This window comes from Montipora capricornis, chromosome 8 (assembly GCF_036669925.1).
Source record: "Montipora capricornis isolate CH-2021 chromosome 8, ASM3666992v2, whole genome shotgun sequence".
In the NCBI taxonomy this organism is placed as follows: domain Eukaryota; kingdom Metazoa; phylum Cnidaria; class Anthozoa; order Scleractinia; family Acroporidae; genus Montipora; species Montipora capricornis.
In genome coordinates this window covers 21,957,928-21,975,568 of record NC_090890.1, presented here as the reverse complement: position 1 = coordinate 21,975,568, position 17,641 = coordinate 21,957,928, and the positions used below count along the sequence as shown (strand labels likewise).

Genomic DNA, 17,641 nt, shown 5'->3' with positions numbered 1-17,641 from the left:
ATTAAGCTACTGCACCCTTCCTGGCCCGAAACACGTTTTGGGGTTTTTGTTGCATGCAATACAATATCTGGTCATGACACGCCTCGGTAACATATCTTACCGGTATTGTTATCATAATGAAAAAGTATTAAATTAAAATGTTTTTAAATACCATCATAAAAACTTGTATCAAGCATCTGTTTACTCGTTTTGATTGGAGTCAATTCCATTAAAAACAGTTTTAAAGGAGAACAACTATTCTATGATCGCATTTAATGATATGGTTGGGTCACGCAATGTGGACTTTGGACTTTGGACTATAGAGTTGAACTGGATATTTACCAAGATTTTGTAACATAAAAAATCATTGAAACATTGTGAATTTTAAAGGCAATTAGCTAAAATTCCTTCGAACAAAGTGCAGGCTACCCGTAGCCTTTTGTATTCAGAAAGTTCTATAAATTGTACCAAAACCTTTCATTGTTTTCCTGGGTTGTTTGGGAGGTTCATGTCCATGTTCATGTCCATGTCAGTAGGACCATTTGAAACTGTCCTACTTTTAATTAATAATATGATAAAAGGTCACACTGTATGCTCACTGTAAAGAATGATCTACTGTGGGTCATTAAAGCCAAAAAAATATTGTATTCCTAATGAATATTTCTCACCTATTTGGTCTCTTTTGGTGGTCTCTCGACTTCTTCCTGTATCTTCTTTACCTTCAGTCTTTGGCAATTCAGCTGCAACTTGAATGTTGGCATTGCCATCTTCCACAACACTGTCACTTTTCAGCACTGTACTTAGTTTTTCTTTCCTTGCATCTGTGTCAAAACTTTCCATTTCTACAGACGTTTTTGGGGCTAAGTCATCAACCTGAAGCTTGGTTTTATCACCAGGTGCAGACGTTTTGGATAAACTAGGATTTGAGAATGCCTGTTTGGGATCTTGATGCAATGAGTTTCTTAAAGATCTGTAAAGTTTGAAATCTGAAGATCCATGGTCACCCATGGCTCTCCTTAAAAGGCTGTCCTTAGATAAAGATGATGCTACCACCCCTTCTCTTTGCTTTTTGGATTCATTTTCAGCTTCTTCAGTTGCCCGAATTAGATTGAGTAAGCCTGTCTCTGGTAAGCTTATCTTCCTTGTTAGTTCAAGAATCTGAGAATGGATTCTACTGACAGGAGATTCATCTTCACTCTCTTGTTCCACTATTTGCTTTTCTTCAATATTTAATGCAGGGGAAGAGGTTGTAACTAATACAGCATCTTCCTGTTTGTCTTCAGATTGGGCCTCTGTATTCTCTCCTTCTTCTTTTGTCTCCTGAATTTCATAATCAACAGAAATCTCAGTGGTTCTATATTCATGACTCTCTTCTGTAGCTCTTTTCTCTTGATTTGGATTTGATTCAAATTGATCACTCTCCCATTTAACTTCAAGCCTTTCCTTGAAAATTTGACTGTCTTCATCACCAGCATTCACAATCACAGCATTTCCATCAATCAGTGAGGTGGGTGTGTTTGGAGAGAATAACTCCCAGTCCCTGTGTTCATAAAAATGCAAACATTTTAACGGTGTTATTTACAATTATAACATCAAGCCTATTCCCCATACCATCCTAAGGATATTAACCCATTCACCCCTAAACCGGCCATACTTACATGTAGCATTTTACTTTGTCTAATGCCAGACAATTTTACTCGTCAATGGGGAACCCTCAGGAGTCAAGGGGTTAATGATACTTTTAAAACATCTTTATGGAAGTCTCAACAAGAATCCCCTAAGAAAATTTCAGAGATCTTCATGGATCCTAAAGGGGCACTGTCGTGCTATTTTAGTCAAACTTCAAAACAATAAGAGTCGTCTTTGCATCAACAAAGACCAAACAAATAATGCTGTAGTTTTGTTGCCAATGGCTATTGAAGTGCACTGAAGCTACAGGTATTCGTTGTTGTTTGCAGCCAAGGATGGAGAGGATGGAAACCGACTGAAACTTTCAAGTTTGGAGACGATGCCTTCAGGAAGTCACAAAAAATTAAATATGAATAGCTGTCTATGTGCCAAAAAAAAATTCTATACATGTATTTACATATATCTCACTGATTTTTGAAAAAGGTGGCTGCTTAGATTTTTGCTTGGGGAGATCTTAGACGCAAGGGGGGCTGTGTCAAGAGATGCCTGTATAAAATCTAGAGGCTCTAAGCTATGATCTAGTTGTTAGTTTGCACTTACATTTGTATAAAAGCAAACCAAAGTTAGTTTGGGAGTGGGGTGGGGGGGGGGGGGAGGGTGAGTAGCCTAAGTTAACGTTTGTGAGTTGGGTTTGGTTGGTTTTTGAATTTGTCAATCATAGTTAGTATTTAATATGACTGTGACACTGCCTGGCAGAAATTGAATGCCTAGAACTTTGAAATGACCCAGAACCAATCTCTTATATAGGACTTCTAATTAGTGCAAGTCAGAAAATATCTTGGCTTGACCCTTCAGGTGCCACAGGGACACCCATGCAAGGACCCCCATGCAAGGACCAGTAAAATATAGTCAGCCGTTAGACATGAGCAAACTCTAAAAGTGGCATTGTTGAGGCTGGGGTGGAGTTTGTTCCTAGCTGGAATCATACATGTAGCTGCCAAAAGCAAGAACTTAATTTGTTCTGCATCTGAAGGTGCTACGTAAGTTACAGCATTCATGGATAGCTCGTGTAAATCCAGTCAGTCAGAAATCAGGGTGGCATGAAAACGAATTGAATGCTATGGCTAATGGGAACCTCAACCTGAATGGAATTTGCTTGAGCAAGTTTGTTTAGTCACCATCTGGTCAATTGTGCTCTGATATGTATAAGTACATGTATTTATGTATCTTAATTCTCAGAGGGTTGTAGGGAATGTTGTACTTGCGAGCTGAAGTACATGTACATGTACCAATTAATATTCTTATCCAGTTTTGACAGGTCTAAAAACAGCTACCTTATTTAGCATGACAGTGCACCTTTCAGGAATTTGAACAATCCTTTCCAGGTCTGGCCAAATCTGCGAGGCACAATGATTTCGAATGCATTGTACTGTATGTTACAATTTAGCAAGTGTCAGAAAACCTTTGAAAACCTTTAAAGCAAGTTTTAAAAGATAATTTTTAAAAAACCCCCAAAGATCCTCAAATATATTGTAAGGATGCACCTGAAAAACATACTGAACCACACTATACGTATCTGAAGGCTGTCCAGTTCTGTTCCTTACATAAGATCAATAACAGTACCATTCAAGTGAACAGTGCATTCTACCCATTCTGATTGGCTAAAGATCATACATGTAGGCGAATAGCAAGAACAGTAACTTCTGAGCAAACTGAGAAAAACAAAATGGCTTCCTGCTTTGCTTTTGGTTGCTTTATTGTTAGAAATACATGTAAAGCAAACTTAAAGGACCTAATAGGAATTGCTCTTCTTGTGTACTGCAGAATAAAAAATTAACCATAATTAAAATTAGGATGTGAGAGGTCATACTTCAAAGATGAAGCACATGTCCTAGTTGATTCTGCATGAGAGCCTGAGCTTACTCTGGGGGGCTTAGGTGCTGGACGAAGGGCAAGTTGAACTGCAACAGCAGTGCTCTGGGAACCAATGATGGCTGGTTTCTTTGCAGGAACATCATCTGGTAGGGGTGATCTTTCTGGTGATTTAGGATTCCTTGATTGTGCCGACTGTGGTTTCACTACTGATCGCTAAAGAAGGAAAAGTCACAATTCACAAAGATGTACATTATACATGGTCATAGAGGAATGTAAACCAGTGTTCCAAATAAGATTTTAAAGCAGGGTGCCAATAGGGAATTCCAACGGGTCAATTCCCACCGATTCCACCAGATTATTATAAATTTTCCATTAATTTGTCGGGTCATGCAGCTGATCTTGTCGGGTTTTTGACCCGAAACCCGTCACCTATCTGGAACACTGGTAAACATACACCTGTAGCAATATGAGAACATCAAAAGTTGAAATGAAAATATAAAATTTACTGTTACCGTAACAAGAAAGAGACCATAAGTAAAATCAAAGGTCCCTTGGAGCCAACTCATTCATGTTTATGCAAAATGAGCAACCAACTTGATGAACCCCCCTTACTTAATAAAGTTGCAGTTAAAGATGAGAAATAAGCTTGGGAGTGAGGCAAATGCAGAGAAACTTACAGAAAATCAATGTCCTACATGCAAAACTATTTCAGTCCCCTATCAGACATAATAGTAAGATTGGCCATCTACGGCATCCATTTATTGTTTGTGTGACGTACAGTTAAATTGTGGACTTGTCTTGATACTGGAAAATAGCATAACAAGTGTGTAGTTGACAAAATAATTCGGGTTTAAAACAGACTGAGTTTCTTGTTATTCAAAAGACCCTATTAATTTTTTAGTTTCTGTGCCAGTAAGCAAGCATCAACAAATGTCCCTGTTTTTTTTTTCTGTCACACAACACTCAAAGCGTGTCATGGCATTGTGTCTGTGTAAGCGCCCAAATCTCTGACTATTGCTAAGTTTTCCCAGGTTTCTTTCCCAGAAGTTCCACTGTTTACAAGGGGTATTACTTTTTGTAGTACATTGTACTGTATGAAAACTAAGACCACGGGGTCTTAGGTCTTAGTTTTCATCAAATTTCAGATTCTTTTTTTACTTGAAGACTGTGCAAAGTTGAGTACAAATAAATAAAACTTATAAATAGCCAAACAACAGATCCGACTTCCACTCAAGGTTCTCGATTCCTTCTCTGAGTAACCAACCAGAAAAAGATACCAGAGAATTTGCCATTTGGTTTCAGTGTTGTACATAACATAATTATTAGAAATAATATATTCAAAAATACAGCTCACTAAGTGAGCTGTGACGGGGAAAGATTTTGCAAATCAAAAAAAGCAATTGTTGTCCAAGTCCATTGTTCGTTGCTTTTAAGATTCCAGATATTCATTTTTCACCGCTTGTGTTGTTTACTGAATTGACGTTCCATTCTTGAGCTCTAAAAGGATATATTTTGTTTGAAGATCCAATAAAATACCATTGGTGTTGCATCGGCTGCCGCCATTGCAGTGTGCGAGTGCCATCTAAGTCGAAGAAAAATGCCCAGGCTCAGCTTGGGCTTTGAGGGCATTTTGGCGAAGATTCGTAAAGTCCACGGTCTACAGTCCACACCAAATGCCCTCTCCGCAATAACTCAACCATTGCTCTTGCGCACATGAATGAGTTAAAAAGGAGCTGTGTCAGTCAACATGTGAAATTGTTTTATTTACACTTTAAAGTTATCTTTTTATCGTATTTCACCCAGTAAAATTTCATTTTTCATCAATCAGTTGGCTCCATAATGGTTTTTAATTCAATTGGACTAACAATGCATGAGAAGCAATTTCGAACCCACATAAAAAAAACACTCGTGTTAAATTAAATGAGTGCTGCGGGATGTTTAAAAAAGAGCCCACACACCGCTGGCAAAGAGATTTATGATGTTGCAGTTCCTACTTTTGTAATCAGGTCTGTTCTCTTCAGCAAAATGTAGTGGGCTAATGTACATTTATGTTCACAATGGGCAGACATTCCAACCCCTTTTGAAGGAAAATAGGGAGTATGTTTTTGTGCTAAAGGTGCAAGGGGGGTCTGGGGATATCCCCCCCAGGAAATTTTGCAAATTTAGTTTCTCTTGTGCATTTCCTGCACTGTGACATAATTTTTGTCATATTCTATAAGGTCTTTATTCTTACTAATGTTTGTCCACTATTTTTGGAGCTTCTAAATGGAGTAAGAGTGCTGGCGTTGAGTCTGCACAACACAGGACGTTCAATGGAGAGACTCAGCGAGACATTATAGGATTAGAAAGTGTAATACGTAACGTTTTACACTCAGATCGTACAAAAAATACTTTTTTTAAAAGATAAGCAACTGTTTTCCTTGTTTTCAGAAATTTCGTGATAAATTGGGAGAACCTTACAAAAATCAGGAGAGCAGGAGGCAACACATCAAATCGGGAGATTCCTGATCAAATTGGGAAGGTTGGAATGTCTGAAGGCAAGATAAGTAAGAACAACCATATACCAAGGAGAGTAAGTCATCTGTGCTCTTAGACTAGCTTCCCACGCAGACGTTCTTAGGGCTAAATGTCATGCATTTCTCCCTCACTAACGTCTGCTGAAATGAAAAACCACTTCCGATCTACGGTTGTTTGCCCACTACTGTACTTAAAGAAAGCAATCAGTGTTGACTAATTGTGCGGTGCAATTAGCCAATCACATGCTGTGAAAGAATGCCATACAAAACACAAGTTTACCCAAAACTGGAAAACAGCCTCTGATTGGTCCGTAATCCAGGAAGAGAAGTAGTTTTTTGTTTCAGCAGACATTAATGGGGGAGGAACACATGACGAAGCCCTAAGAACGTCTGCATGGGAGGCTAACTGTGCTCAGACATTGGAATGCACAGCTGTAGACGTAGCATGTACCTTTGGTTTTCCCATTGGATTGTTTTCATCACCTAATCCCTTGCCGTACATTACAACATTTAAATCCACTCTCGAACGGATAGAGGCAACTCCAGTTGAACGTGATATTATATCCGAGTTCCTTCGCTCAACAGCTACTGAACGTTGCAATTCCTGCTGTTCACCAAGGGCTGCTTTTGCATCGTCAATGCCAGGTGTCGTTAACGTTCTCATTTCTGCCTCTAAATCAATAGAGGGACTCGGTGGAGGAATTTCTCCATCTGAATTACTCGTTTCGTCTTCATGAGTAGTGGCTATTTTTTGTTTTATTTTAATTTGTTTCTTGGCTGGCTTGGATGTCTTGGAGCTGCTTTCAAGTAGCTTCGACTTATCACTGGTATTTAAAACAGCAAATTCGTTCTTTGACTGTTTGGTTAGTTTCTGGAGCTCTTTTTTCAGGCGCAACTCTTCTTTCTTGAATGACCTCCCACCAAATGACATGATGTTTTCTCTTGAGCGAGAAACTGTTATATCTGTTATATCAACACCTTTTTCAAGACGATTTCAAATTGTCTTGTTTCACCTGGTCCTTCTATGTTGACAATGCAAAGCGTAAAATGGAAGAAAATCTTTTGAGCACGACATTGCTTTTTCACAGATGTAGTTCAGAGGGTAAAAACAGGAAAAATTTCCCTCAGGATTCGTGTCCTCTCCAGACGCCATCTTCGTTTATATCTGTTGTTACCTAGGACCCAGGCCTAAAGTCGATAATTTTCCCTGAGCGGGAGGCAAGCGGGAGGCGACTTGCACCACCCACTGTAGTATGTTAAAATTCAGTTCAGACAGTAAAAGACATCATCTCGAGGCTGTCGGGAATACAAAATCTTTATATTTATTCCCCAGAGATGATACCTTTCGTTTAGGACTGAATTTTAATATATCGAAAGAGGGCTATTGACCTCTTCTAGCTTGTACGTTTTGTTTTCCCATTTCAGACCTCGTGATGTTCTCAAGAAAATTTTCCTTTTGTTTTTTCATAAGTTATTCGTACATAAGCACGTACACAAGACGACATTTGAAAAAAAAAAATGTTCTCCAGAGTAACATCACATGATCTGAAATGGGAAAACAAATGTACAAGCTTAAGAAATAAATTACCGCAATATGCGACTTTTTAAGTCTACATGCTGCTCAAAGGGGGTCAAAAGTCGGAGTTTTATTAGTCCTTCATTAGCATAAAGGATATTAATGGAAACATATCGCAACTGCTCAGGAATTGGGATAGGAACAGATAGCTGAGAGATGGTAAACATGGACTTGTTAAATATGATGGTAAGTTAACCGAGTATAAGAGGAAAAAGGCACAAATATTTCAATGAATGATGCGCTAAGTTAGTTCGTTGACCAATTTCCAGATGATGCTAAAAGACTCAAGCCTTGTATTTATTCCGCTTCTCGCTGGGCTTTAGGGCGGCACATCGACCATGAAAAACGTGTTAGGGCAACAGCAGCGTTAAATAGATTCTCCAAACATTAAACCACTGAAAGTAGTTAAGATTGCTTCTTAACAATGCCTTCCCATTGATTAACAACCGATGTCTATTACTGTCGTGGAGGTTACTCTAGTGCTCGACTATCCAAGCTGACTTTCCGAGGTAAGAAATTTCACCACCTCAGCCGTGGAGTTCTCTTCAATTTAAACTTTAAACATTGTAGCGTGATTCAATAACTTTTTGCGTCACTTTTTGAATGGTCATCAGTAATTCTCGAAACTTCGACGACCACTTCCTGTTTACTAGATAATTCTGCTCATTTTTTAAACTTTCGTATTCTTTCACTTGTTCTTTTTTGTCTCTTTTTATCTTTGGTAAACCCGCAATATCAACATCTATTCTTCTTAACAATAGACTCCTTCATGTTCGCATTTGTTATCCAAGACATCAGTTATAACTATTTCGATTTCATTCAAATTATTAATATTATCTGTTCCTGCGTAAAGAACAAAGGTGCAAGTGATGCATTTTCATAATCGCCGATAATTGTTTGACAAACAGAATATTATTCGGTTGAGAAGTATTTATCAGAGTTAGGCAGATAGGTATTCGCTCAGTTTTGCTGGGATCGTAAATTTTACCGATTTTTGTCTTCAATATCATTCTGAATCATTACAACACCGTAGTAACATCTAGCGATAATAAGTGTTGAAACTACAATTGTAGTAAGAACAATGAAATTAGCTCAGCCCAGTTCCGGTTAAGCCGGCGCAAATGTGATATCAAACATTTCCGATAACAAGCTTTGAATATGAAGTCAAAATATCACGAGGAGCCGACGAATGACTCTTTCCTAAGCGACGCACGCATGCGCAAAAGCAAATTACACTCAGTGGTGTATTTTGAACAGAAGTGTCTTTTTTTAGAACAAGAGCCCTGCGTATGTTGCGCTTACTCGCTAGTGAAAATCAACCTTTAATTTTGGCCAAGACTAGGGAAATCACACGAACGGCAATGAAATTTGAAGATACTTTGAGGGTGTGGATTTAGGATTAGATCCGATTCGATACATACGCATCTGTTCTGTCCCAAGAGTTTCCCACATTTAGATGTCAAAGAATAGGGAAGAGAGCACGACACAAAATTTGGAATAACGCTCAGTGGCCACAATATTACCAAAAATGTTACGAACTTGAGAAGAAAAAGTTTCCCACAAACTTCACTTAACTTCCGATGGCTGACTGTTTACTACAAATCACTGTTGAAATTACGTGCATAAACAAGTGGACAAATAGCTTCACTTCCAAAAATATTTACGGACAAATCAATAGAATACCTGATTCTTATTGGTCTGTTCATGGTCACGTGACGTGTTTTCCGTCAGTAGAACGACTCTTTCCTTGTAAACATCTTTGGGAACGCGACATGCGAAAGTGCCACTGTGTCAATGGAAATCAAACGTAAACGACGAAAGCGAATCAAGCTGTTCAGTTTTAACAGTAAGTATTTATGATCAGTAAGTATTTTCCATAAAGGCGAAAGTAAGCCACCTTGAAGGAAAGGTGAAACATTTTACACCTAAGATCTTCCGGAACCTTTGACCGCCTCGACGATGTCACTATATTTGTAGCCGCAGTATGAAAGCGCATTTTTCTTCTGGTAACAGGTTAAATAGTTTTGCCTGTCCCATTCTATGAAAGATCGTTGTACCTGACGACTGCACGAGTGGGCAGCTCTGGTTCACTCAGGAACGTTTACGTGTTAACCAAATAACGTCAACATATTGTGCACTGCTTCTCGAGTGCTGTGCCTCGGCTACTGTATACGTAAATGGGGCTGTTCCCAAGTCCGCGGTCACTAGTGGTTGATCTTACGCACGATATTAGCGATGTGTTCTCTTGCATGGACATTGGAACCATAATTGAGAAGCGTCATATGAGTTCGTTTATGTTGATTATCGTGGGGTATTTCGGTGTCGCAGTTATGGTGCGCCCCTCCTTGTTTTAACATCTTTGGTAACGTTTTGCTTATATCATAGCGAGTTGTTTCCTTTGACGGCAAGTGGTCGATGTCATGAGGAATGGTCTTCAGTTCGAAGGAGCTCACATGATGAAAAACGCGATCAAGCTTTGTAAACTACGTAGAGAACCAAATATAATAGAGAAAAGGGAACGTATATATAAGCGCGTGGTCTCTGTAATAGAATAGAAGCGACAAAATTACTTTTCATTCCTCGACTAATTATCGACTCTGCGAGGAAACTTGAATACTGCGAAAAGATAAGATGTCGAGACCAACGTCGGAGAACCGATTACAGGAGGTTCTGAGGTCGGAAGATATAGTATACTGAATTATGTCCTTCAACCTTTTGGCACGGACATATAAAGCCCTCTTTATGCTGAAAACACTGATCACTAGGGTAATGCTATCTAAATGGCAAGTGTTGTGTCCACGATAAGCTTTCAAAAACAGCCACCTTCAAATAAATTTGATCCAAATTCTGAACTATCATCACGCACGGTACAGTATAACATTAGGACTGACAAGAATCTCTGTCATAATTTTGTGATAAGACGGTGCCTCTCTTCTCTGGCCTACGAATTCCACTGCCACTTTGGACACGACATAACATTATTGGGTTAGTCGCCGAATGATTCGCAGCGTACGCGGCAATTCTTTCAAATTGATTGCTTTCAATTGTTGTGAGTCAACGTTACCCAACAAACTAACTTCATTTACATGTCTTTGGTCACAAAGTGAAGAACTATGCGGATCAGTTCAAACTGTGCATTTTTCACTACTAAAGAACACTTCAAACGTGCTTTACTTGTAGCACTTAATTGCTCAAGTTGCATGGGTATTCTTTGGTAACTACATATTACAGATGATACTGTTTCTCACATATTTAGGAAGTGTGCACAAATTAAAGTCGATTACGAGAAAAAACAAATGAATTTGCTCTAAATAAAGCAAACCATACCCATGGCGAAGTCTAGTTCCTTTCTTCGGATTGAGTACTTGTCAGTTGTTGAGACCACGTTATGATGTAGTAATCCAAGACCCTTCATTCCCCTTATCCAACAGAGAAAGCATCAAAATTTCGAGGAAAGGACCTACTATAACTTTTTGTCATCACACTCATTTTTGAAGTCAGTAGTAACTTGAAGTTTCCTCACTCAGAGTATTGATTAAAGAGATGCAAAAACAAGGCAACAAACAGATAAAGTTGTTATAAAGCCAGTTAATCTTCATACAGTAAATTCATGGTTTAAAAGCAATCTTTCTCATCAGGCGAGTTCAACGTTGTTGTGATAAGCAATTCGGCTTTGGTGCTTAACTGATTCGTTCTTCGTTTACAGAGCTCCTTTAAAATACTGTACCGAAATGCATGAATGCATTTGTCCTCACTGATCCAGGAAACTAAAGGAAAGAAATTTCACCTTGAAAGGCGTAATGAGTGGTAATAGGCTTCATCAAGCCAAGGGCATCATCTTTTCATTTCATTCTTCAGTGACACACAAGTTGAAATCCAAGCAGAACTGTTTAGTTCACTAGCTTCCTTGTTTGGGGGAAACACATCCACCGACTCCAAAACTGTCGATGTACAAATTTGGACGAAATAGTAAACAGTTCGGAGAGAGTAAAGGACTCAAGTTCATTCAATCAATGTTCTGTTTCAACTTGTGAGCAAACTTTTCATATTAATGGTCAAACTTGAGGACTTGTATTCTCCAAAGACATTCATCTCGCACATCTAACGAAGCACTGAACAGGCTTTAGAGTCTCATTGGAACCATTTAAAACAAGCACTGATTTAAATCATTAGCAGATCGAAACGTTTCAAGTTAGAGATATTTCAATGTGAAAGATCGTGCACTTGAGCATATCCGGGTCAGGAAATTGGTCCAAGTAGCTTTCATTCTAGGCAGTGCCTAATTTGGTGTAGAAGGTTCTTGACAAATAAAGTTACAACGGGAAGTTACTCTTCAGGGGCGGCTTTTACTTCATGAAAGGCCTGGTAGGAGAGATGCATGCAATAAGTGGTTAAAAAAAATACCACTAGACAGCTTTCTTCCATAGCTTGCTTCTTCTTCTTCTTCTTCTTCTTCTTCTTCTTCTTCTTGGAGACATGCAGAAATGTTTCATCGTTTCAGTGTCGCGTGTGCTTTTGTCGACGGTGTTTGATGAAAGATATTACAGGCGTTATTTATTTGGTGTATCCCGGCCCTGGCTTTAGTATTCAGGCGGCACCGTTTCCAAAAGCTCATAACGGTTAATTTGATCGTAGTTGTTTCCGGCAGTTATCAAGTCGAAGAGACGTAGAAAAATGTTTCATGCCGTACAATTAACTCCGGATCTGCGAGCGTTAATAGCCGCTACATCAAAGTTCAGTTACAAGAAAAGCTGGTGGCTCAAAAGGCTTCAGATGATCTTGTAAACTATTGTTAACGATTTTGTCCGCGAAAAATTCTTGAACACTATAAGCTACTGTAAGCTATCTTATAACCAGCAATAAGCTAATTGACTTTATTTAAGCATTCCACTAACAAATGACTCGCTTAAAATATGATCAACTAGTTCTTCTTTCCGAAATTTAACGTTTCGTTTGTCAGTAAACCCAAACGTAGGTTGAGCTGTGAAGGGCGGCTTCTCTTTGTTGTCTCCCGATAATTTGGCTTCGTAGTTTGTTCGTATGGCATTAAGAAAATCAAATCCGAGTTTCTGCTGCAATTATTCACTTAGCGGTTCTTATCCATACAACATTGAGATAAAAAAGCAAATTCCGGGTTTTTTTCGGTGAGAACATTCCGAAAATGGTTTGTCCTTTCACCTTTTAACTTTCTCTGCATCGTGGTGTTACAAACACATGTCGAATGACAGGGCCGTAGCCCGAAAAAAAATATGACTGAGGCAATGTCCGTGGTTAAATTATCTTCGGAAGTATTTTAAGTGTTTACGATGCATATTACATATTAAAGACAACACTGGAATCACGCTTTATTTTAAAATTTCACGAAACAATGACCGAGGCAAGTGCCTCGGTTTGCCTCATACTGGCTACGGCCCAGAATGAGGCGCATTGATCTAAACGTGATAGAGTTGTTTTCTATTTAGAACAAATTTGAAGGAATAAGAATTCACTTCACGCTAAGGTAGAATTTATGCCCACACCGCTCAGGTTAGGGAAATGTGAAATAATATTCTTTCCTTTTAATGTCTTCCATTAGAAAAATTTTATCAGAGGATTCAGTCGCGCGAGCCACCTAAGAGATATGTTGTTTGTTAGCGGCCTAACCCTAACTAAGTTGAAGAGACAATATCCAACAAATCAACTTTTTTATTTTCTGAGACTGGTTATGCTCGGGGAAATCGATAAAACACGCTTAAAATGACACGTTACGAACCACTGGCGGTTAATTCCTCGTGTCACAGTTTTTATGAGCCGCTTCTCCATCAGAGTACTTTTTATGCAGACTTACGAATGAGTCGACGGTTTCTATCTTCTCATCTTCATTGGCTTTCTTTTTACAAATGTATTTCAAATACCTGAACTGTTCAATCTTTTGTAGGGTTCCCTAAAACTTTCACAAAACTTGAAGTTTCACATATGTCGCATTCAAAACATGAACGCGAGTGGTTCGATTTTTGGCCAAAACGTTTTTGAGAAGTCGTAAATGGTCCAATACTAAATCACGTGGCCTTAAGACTTCCTCTCTCCTAGTCCCCTCTCCAAGTCTCGAAATGACTAAAAATTACAACTCCATAGAAATGTTCTTTTCTCTCGGTAAAAACGTCGGTGAAATTGCCCTTTAGTGGAAAAAAGTAAGATGACACTAATGTAAGTTGTGAGTGTTCTAGGTAACGCTCAGCCTAGCTTCACTACGCCCAATTGGTCGCCATATCCTACCGTGCTGAAGCGAGGTTAAAGGTCAGTATGTTTCGTCATTGTCTTCAAAATAGTCTTACCAAAATATATCAAACGCAAAGAGGAAGTTAAAAATGTGTAACGCGCTGTTGAACAACGCGCGGGAAGGGAGTGCGCTTCTCTTTGGTAGCCATGTCCTGCAAGCCGTTGAAATCGTGTGATCTCAGCTGGGAACAAAATAGGTTTGTTTGATCAGTAGTTTTCCGAGTTGCTAGTAAGACATAGCGCGCGCATCGCAAGCATTTAGCGCGTTGTCTGTGGAAAGTGTGAGCATCGTTACTGGGCTGTTGCCTTTTCAAGGTGACTTAATGGGAAACGCTTTTTGCGCCAAACTGAACGTCTAACAGATACCATTTGAAATTACCACGTTAAAGCTTACGCACGGAAGGATAGCTTAATGGTGTTGAAGCAGCGAGTGTCCTGGACTGTATACTGTTTATGTCAGTATTACATCACAAGTCTTGTTGAACCGTAAAATACCTTTATTAACTTCATTCTCTATCGATTATGCTATACAACGTAATATACGGCATGACGACGCGAGATTTCGTCATAATCATCGTTTTATCAAATCGAATCGACCATCAAAACATAGAGTCATTCCTGAACACGAAGGTCTTTTTTCGTTTTTTTTTACAATCTTGTCTCATCATAGAAACCGCTGGATTTGTTGAACGTAGTTTGTTTGATAGTTCCTATAGATTTCCAAGTGATTTGTGGGATATGTGCTTTAAAGTACGGTATCCACGAGCCATGTTTTCCAAGTTGCAAACAATTTGAAATAATTCATTTCTTTCCTAGTTAACTCAACTAGTTAGGTGCTTTGGGTACGCTAAGGTAATTCTTCCAAATGGTGAAGGTAAAGGTAAGTTCTCTTGTGGACTTGGAACAAAAACAAACGCTGCCAACTGCCGATTCTTATAATTCGACAGATGTGGCACGTAAGTGTTGTTTATTCTTACGAAAGGTAAGGCAGGATTGTGAAGGTTCCTGATCGATACAGTGGTCCGTGCAAACGACGCCTCGACATATGCGTATTTCGTCAAGAGCATTTTGCAGCTACTTCAAGGTAAAGAGAGCTTGCACCTTGAAGTGCTATTGCAGGCTGAGCTGTTGGGCTTAGCGTATTTTATCGAAGGTTCGCTTTATGTTCGAGGACGCGGTTTCTAACTCCATTAGCAGTTTAGAGCGATCCTAAAATGCAGTTTCATTTCTTTGTGATATTCTTATAACCACTGACTCGTCTCACGTCGTAAATGATGCCTTTTTGGCAAGGCACAAGAGTGAATCTCCGGGATTCTAAGGAACTGCAAATAATTCTTGGGAAAGTTAAACTGTTTACCCTGCGCTTGTAGTGTTTCCCGAACTCTGATGGTGCAGACTTAGGCCGGATATTTAGATACACTTGCGTTGACGTCCCGCGCACAGGCCTAGGGCAAGCCGTTGACTTTCCAAGGAGCCAAAGTTAGCTAAGTATAACCGAAAGAAATAGTTTGCATGCACTGGCAGACAAAGGATGCTGGGACAACGTTGCCCATGTGCAGTGGTTATAGTTTTTGACGAAGTCGTATTTGATGCAATTTTCCGCTCTGAATCGACTAACGAGCTAAAGAAGGTGCCTGGTATAGTTTGGTTGATTATTTACATAACTTGTGAGTCGTTCGTAGGAATCGTAGAACAGAAACTTTGTACGGATCCCGCGTATGCGAATAGTCATTTCGGCTGTTTGCTTCATGAAAAAAGTCCTTTTTGGTTTGGAATCTTCGCCAATAGCTGACTTGCGACTATTATTTGCAGGAGTGCATGATAAAGTTAGATCATTGCAGTTGAGAACTTGAGATAAATCGAAGACTTAATATCACAGATTAAATAATATTCATCTACTTAAATACCGAACAAAATAAATGTCAATATCCTGTGCCCAAAGTTGTTGCAGCTGCATGGTTTCCCTATTTATCGATCAAGATGAATAACATGTGCAAAGGTTAATTCCACAGTTTTCAGTGGCAAAGCATATCGCAGTTTGCTTTGGTTTATAGAAAGAAAGTGTTTTAATCTTCAGTACTTTTAATTTACCACATTTGAGGTTTCGCTTTCGTTCACTGTTTGTTTCCATTTTTAATATAGGCAAGCGACTGGAACACATTTCTAGCAAAACGTTACGATCTCCGATCCGCGCATTAACAACACACGTTGATGTGAAGGGATTACGAGAGCATTTTGAAGCAACTCGTTTCCATCCTGTTTGAGTTTCAGTGATATGTGCAGATGGCCAAGTTCACGAAGGCTTTTTTTCTTTAAATGCAGTAGGTACGGATTTATTCAAGAATTTACGTCCTGTGTTGAACAGTTCAGCAAGGTATGTTCGTGCATCACATTTCTCTTGGAAAAGAAGTCCGGCACGCCGAGAGTTTGGACTATCCTTCAGACTCAGCCGCTGCGCTTGGTTTCATTCGGTTGGCTAAAATCTGTGAAGATACTATTGTATTCTTGTGACCACATTCAGTAACAGTTGCTTTGAGAAAGCTTTGTTTGTGTGTTTGATAAAGCCGTAGACAGCATAGGAGAGAGCCAATTTGTAATACAGTCCAAAAGCTCTCCATAGTACTTGACACATTTTTGTCCACATTGGAAAAATGTTCGAGTTTCTGTAGAAAGTTAACAATCCAAGATTTTGAAATTCTTGCGTAGAAAATGTACGAATGGATTCTTTTTTTCGTTGTGCTCATCTTTTCAGATCGTTTTCGTAGACCGTGGTAGGAGAATGTATAAAAACAGACAGCGAGAGGAAGTATTGGTTAAAAAGGAGTAATAAGTTGCCCACTGACGAAGGCATGATTGTTGCTTCAGAGGCTAATTGAGTGAATTTATATTTGCTGAAGATTTAGCCTTATTAACTCAGTATATGAAATAGATAAATTACGCTTCTCAAGAGTTTTTTTATCCAGTATTCTTGTTCAGCAATCCCACTTTAAAAAAAAAAGGCAGTAGTGAGATATTCCCGTATATATGGTTCCTCCAAAGGTCTCTACACCGCCAGTGCATGTTGGTGCTTGAATGAAGAACTATTCTTTGGGCTATAGTTACTGCAAACGTTCGCAGGATCGGGAACAAGAATCTGACCGTCCGTTGAGTACCAGATGCCTTTAAAATGTTGTTTTTAAGAATTGCGGCTTTTTCTTCGCTTAAATCGATTCAAAACATTCGGCTGGAGATGTTGTAGCGTGACAGATCATACAAGAGTTGCCTCGAATGCACCTGAATGATGTGCGAATGGAACACTCCATTCTCTTTCTCCAAATGAAGAATAAATCCGCAGTTACGTCTACTCGAGTAAGAGAGTATTACTGTATTTAAATGATGTCTTGTTTTAGATGTATTGTACTTTACGAAGAACTGAAAGCTATGAATTGACCCGATAGAACTATTGAACAGTATGAGGACTGCAAGATTCTCTTCCCAGCAGTATTCTTTTAGGCTTTGTTTAAAATTTTCTCCTTTGTTAGCTCTTCTCATCGTGCAATCAGCTAAAGAGTTTTCTTAAACAGGAACAATTGTTTAGACCGACTATAGCTCTTGATTGCATTGTATTCCGGTTTGAGCGGTAGAGTAATTTTGGAAGCACTGGTAGCTATGAATTGGTCGTAGAAGTTTGAAACTGAGAACTACAAGATTCTGTTACTAGTAATCTTTTAGAATGTACGTTTAAAAGTGTTTTCTTTGTCAGTTTTTCGGATCATGCACTCGTCTAAAGAGTTGGCTTAATACTGTACCAGTTTAGACCGACCTGAGG

At 39.1% G+C, this 17,641-nt stretch overlaps 2 protein-coding genes across 4 annotated transcripts in view; one reads left to right on the top strand and one right to left on the bottom strand.

Annotated features, from left to right (window-relative positions):
• Positions 1–7,166, bottom strand: part of LOC138014284 (uncharacterized) — a 57,601-nt gene extending 50,435 nt beyond the window's left edge. For 2 of the 3 annotated variants that reach the window (XR_011125289.1, XM_068861323.1), the window contains exons 1-3: positions 6,451–7,079; positions 3,479–3,696; positions 648–1,519 (exon numbers count right to left, since the gene is read on the bottom strand). Coding sequence is in view for 2 of the 3 variants with exons in the window: in XM_068861323.1 (XP_068717424.1) it covers positions 648–1,519; positions 3,479–3,696; positions 6,451–6,930 (1,570 nt within the window). In the remaining variant the exon portion in view is untranslated. Of the gene's footprint in view, positions 1–647; positions 1,520–3,478; positions 3,697–6,450 lie in introns of all 3 variants that reach the window. The other variant, XM_068861324.1, reaches the window with a different exon arrangement.
• A 559-nt stretch (positions 7,167–7,725) lies between these two features.
• LOC138013840 (uncharacterized) overlaps positions 7,726–17,641 on the top strand; it is a 50,050-nt gene continuing 40,134 nt past the window's right edge. The window contains exon 1 of the mRNA XM_068860889.1: positions 7,726–7,761. Within this exon, the coding sequence (XP_068716990.1) occupies positions 7,732–7,761 (30 nt within the window). The 5' untranslated portion in view covers positions 7,726–7,731. The remainder of the gene's footprint in view (positions 7,762–17,641) is intronic.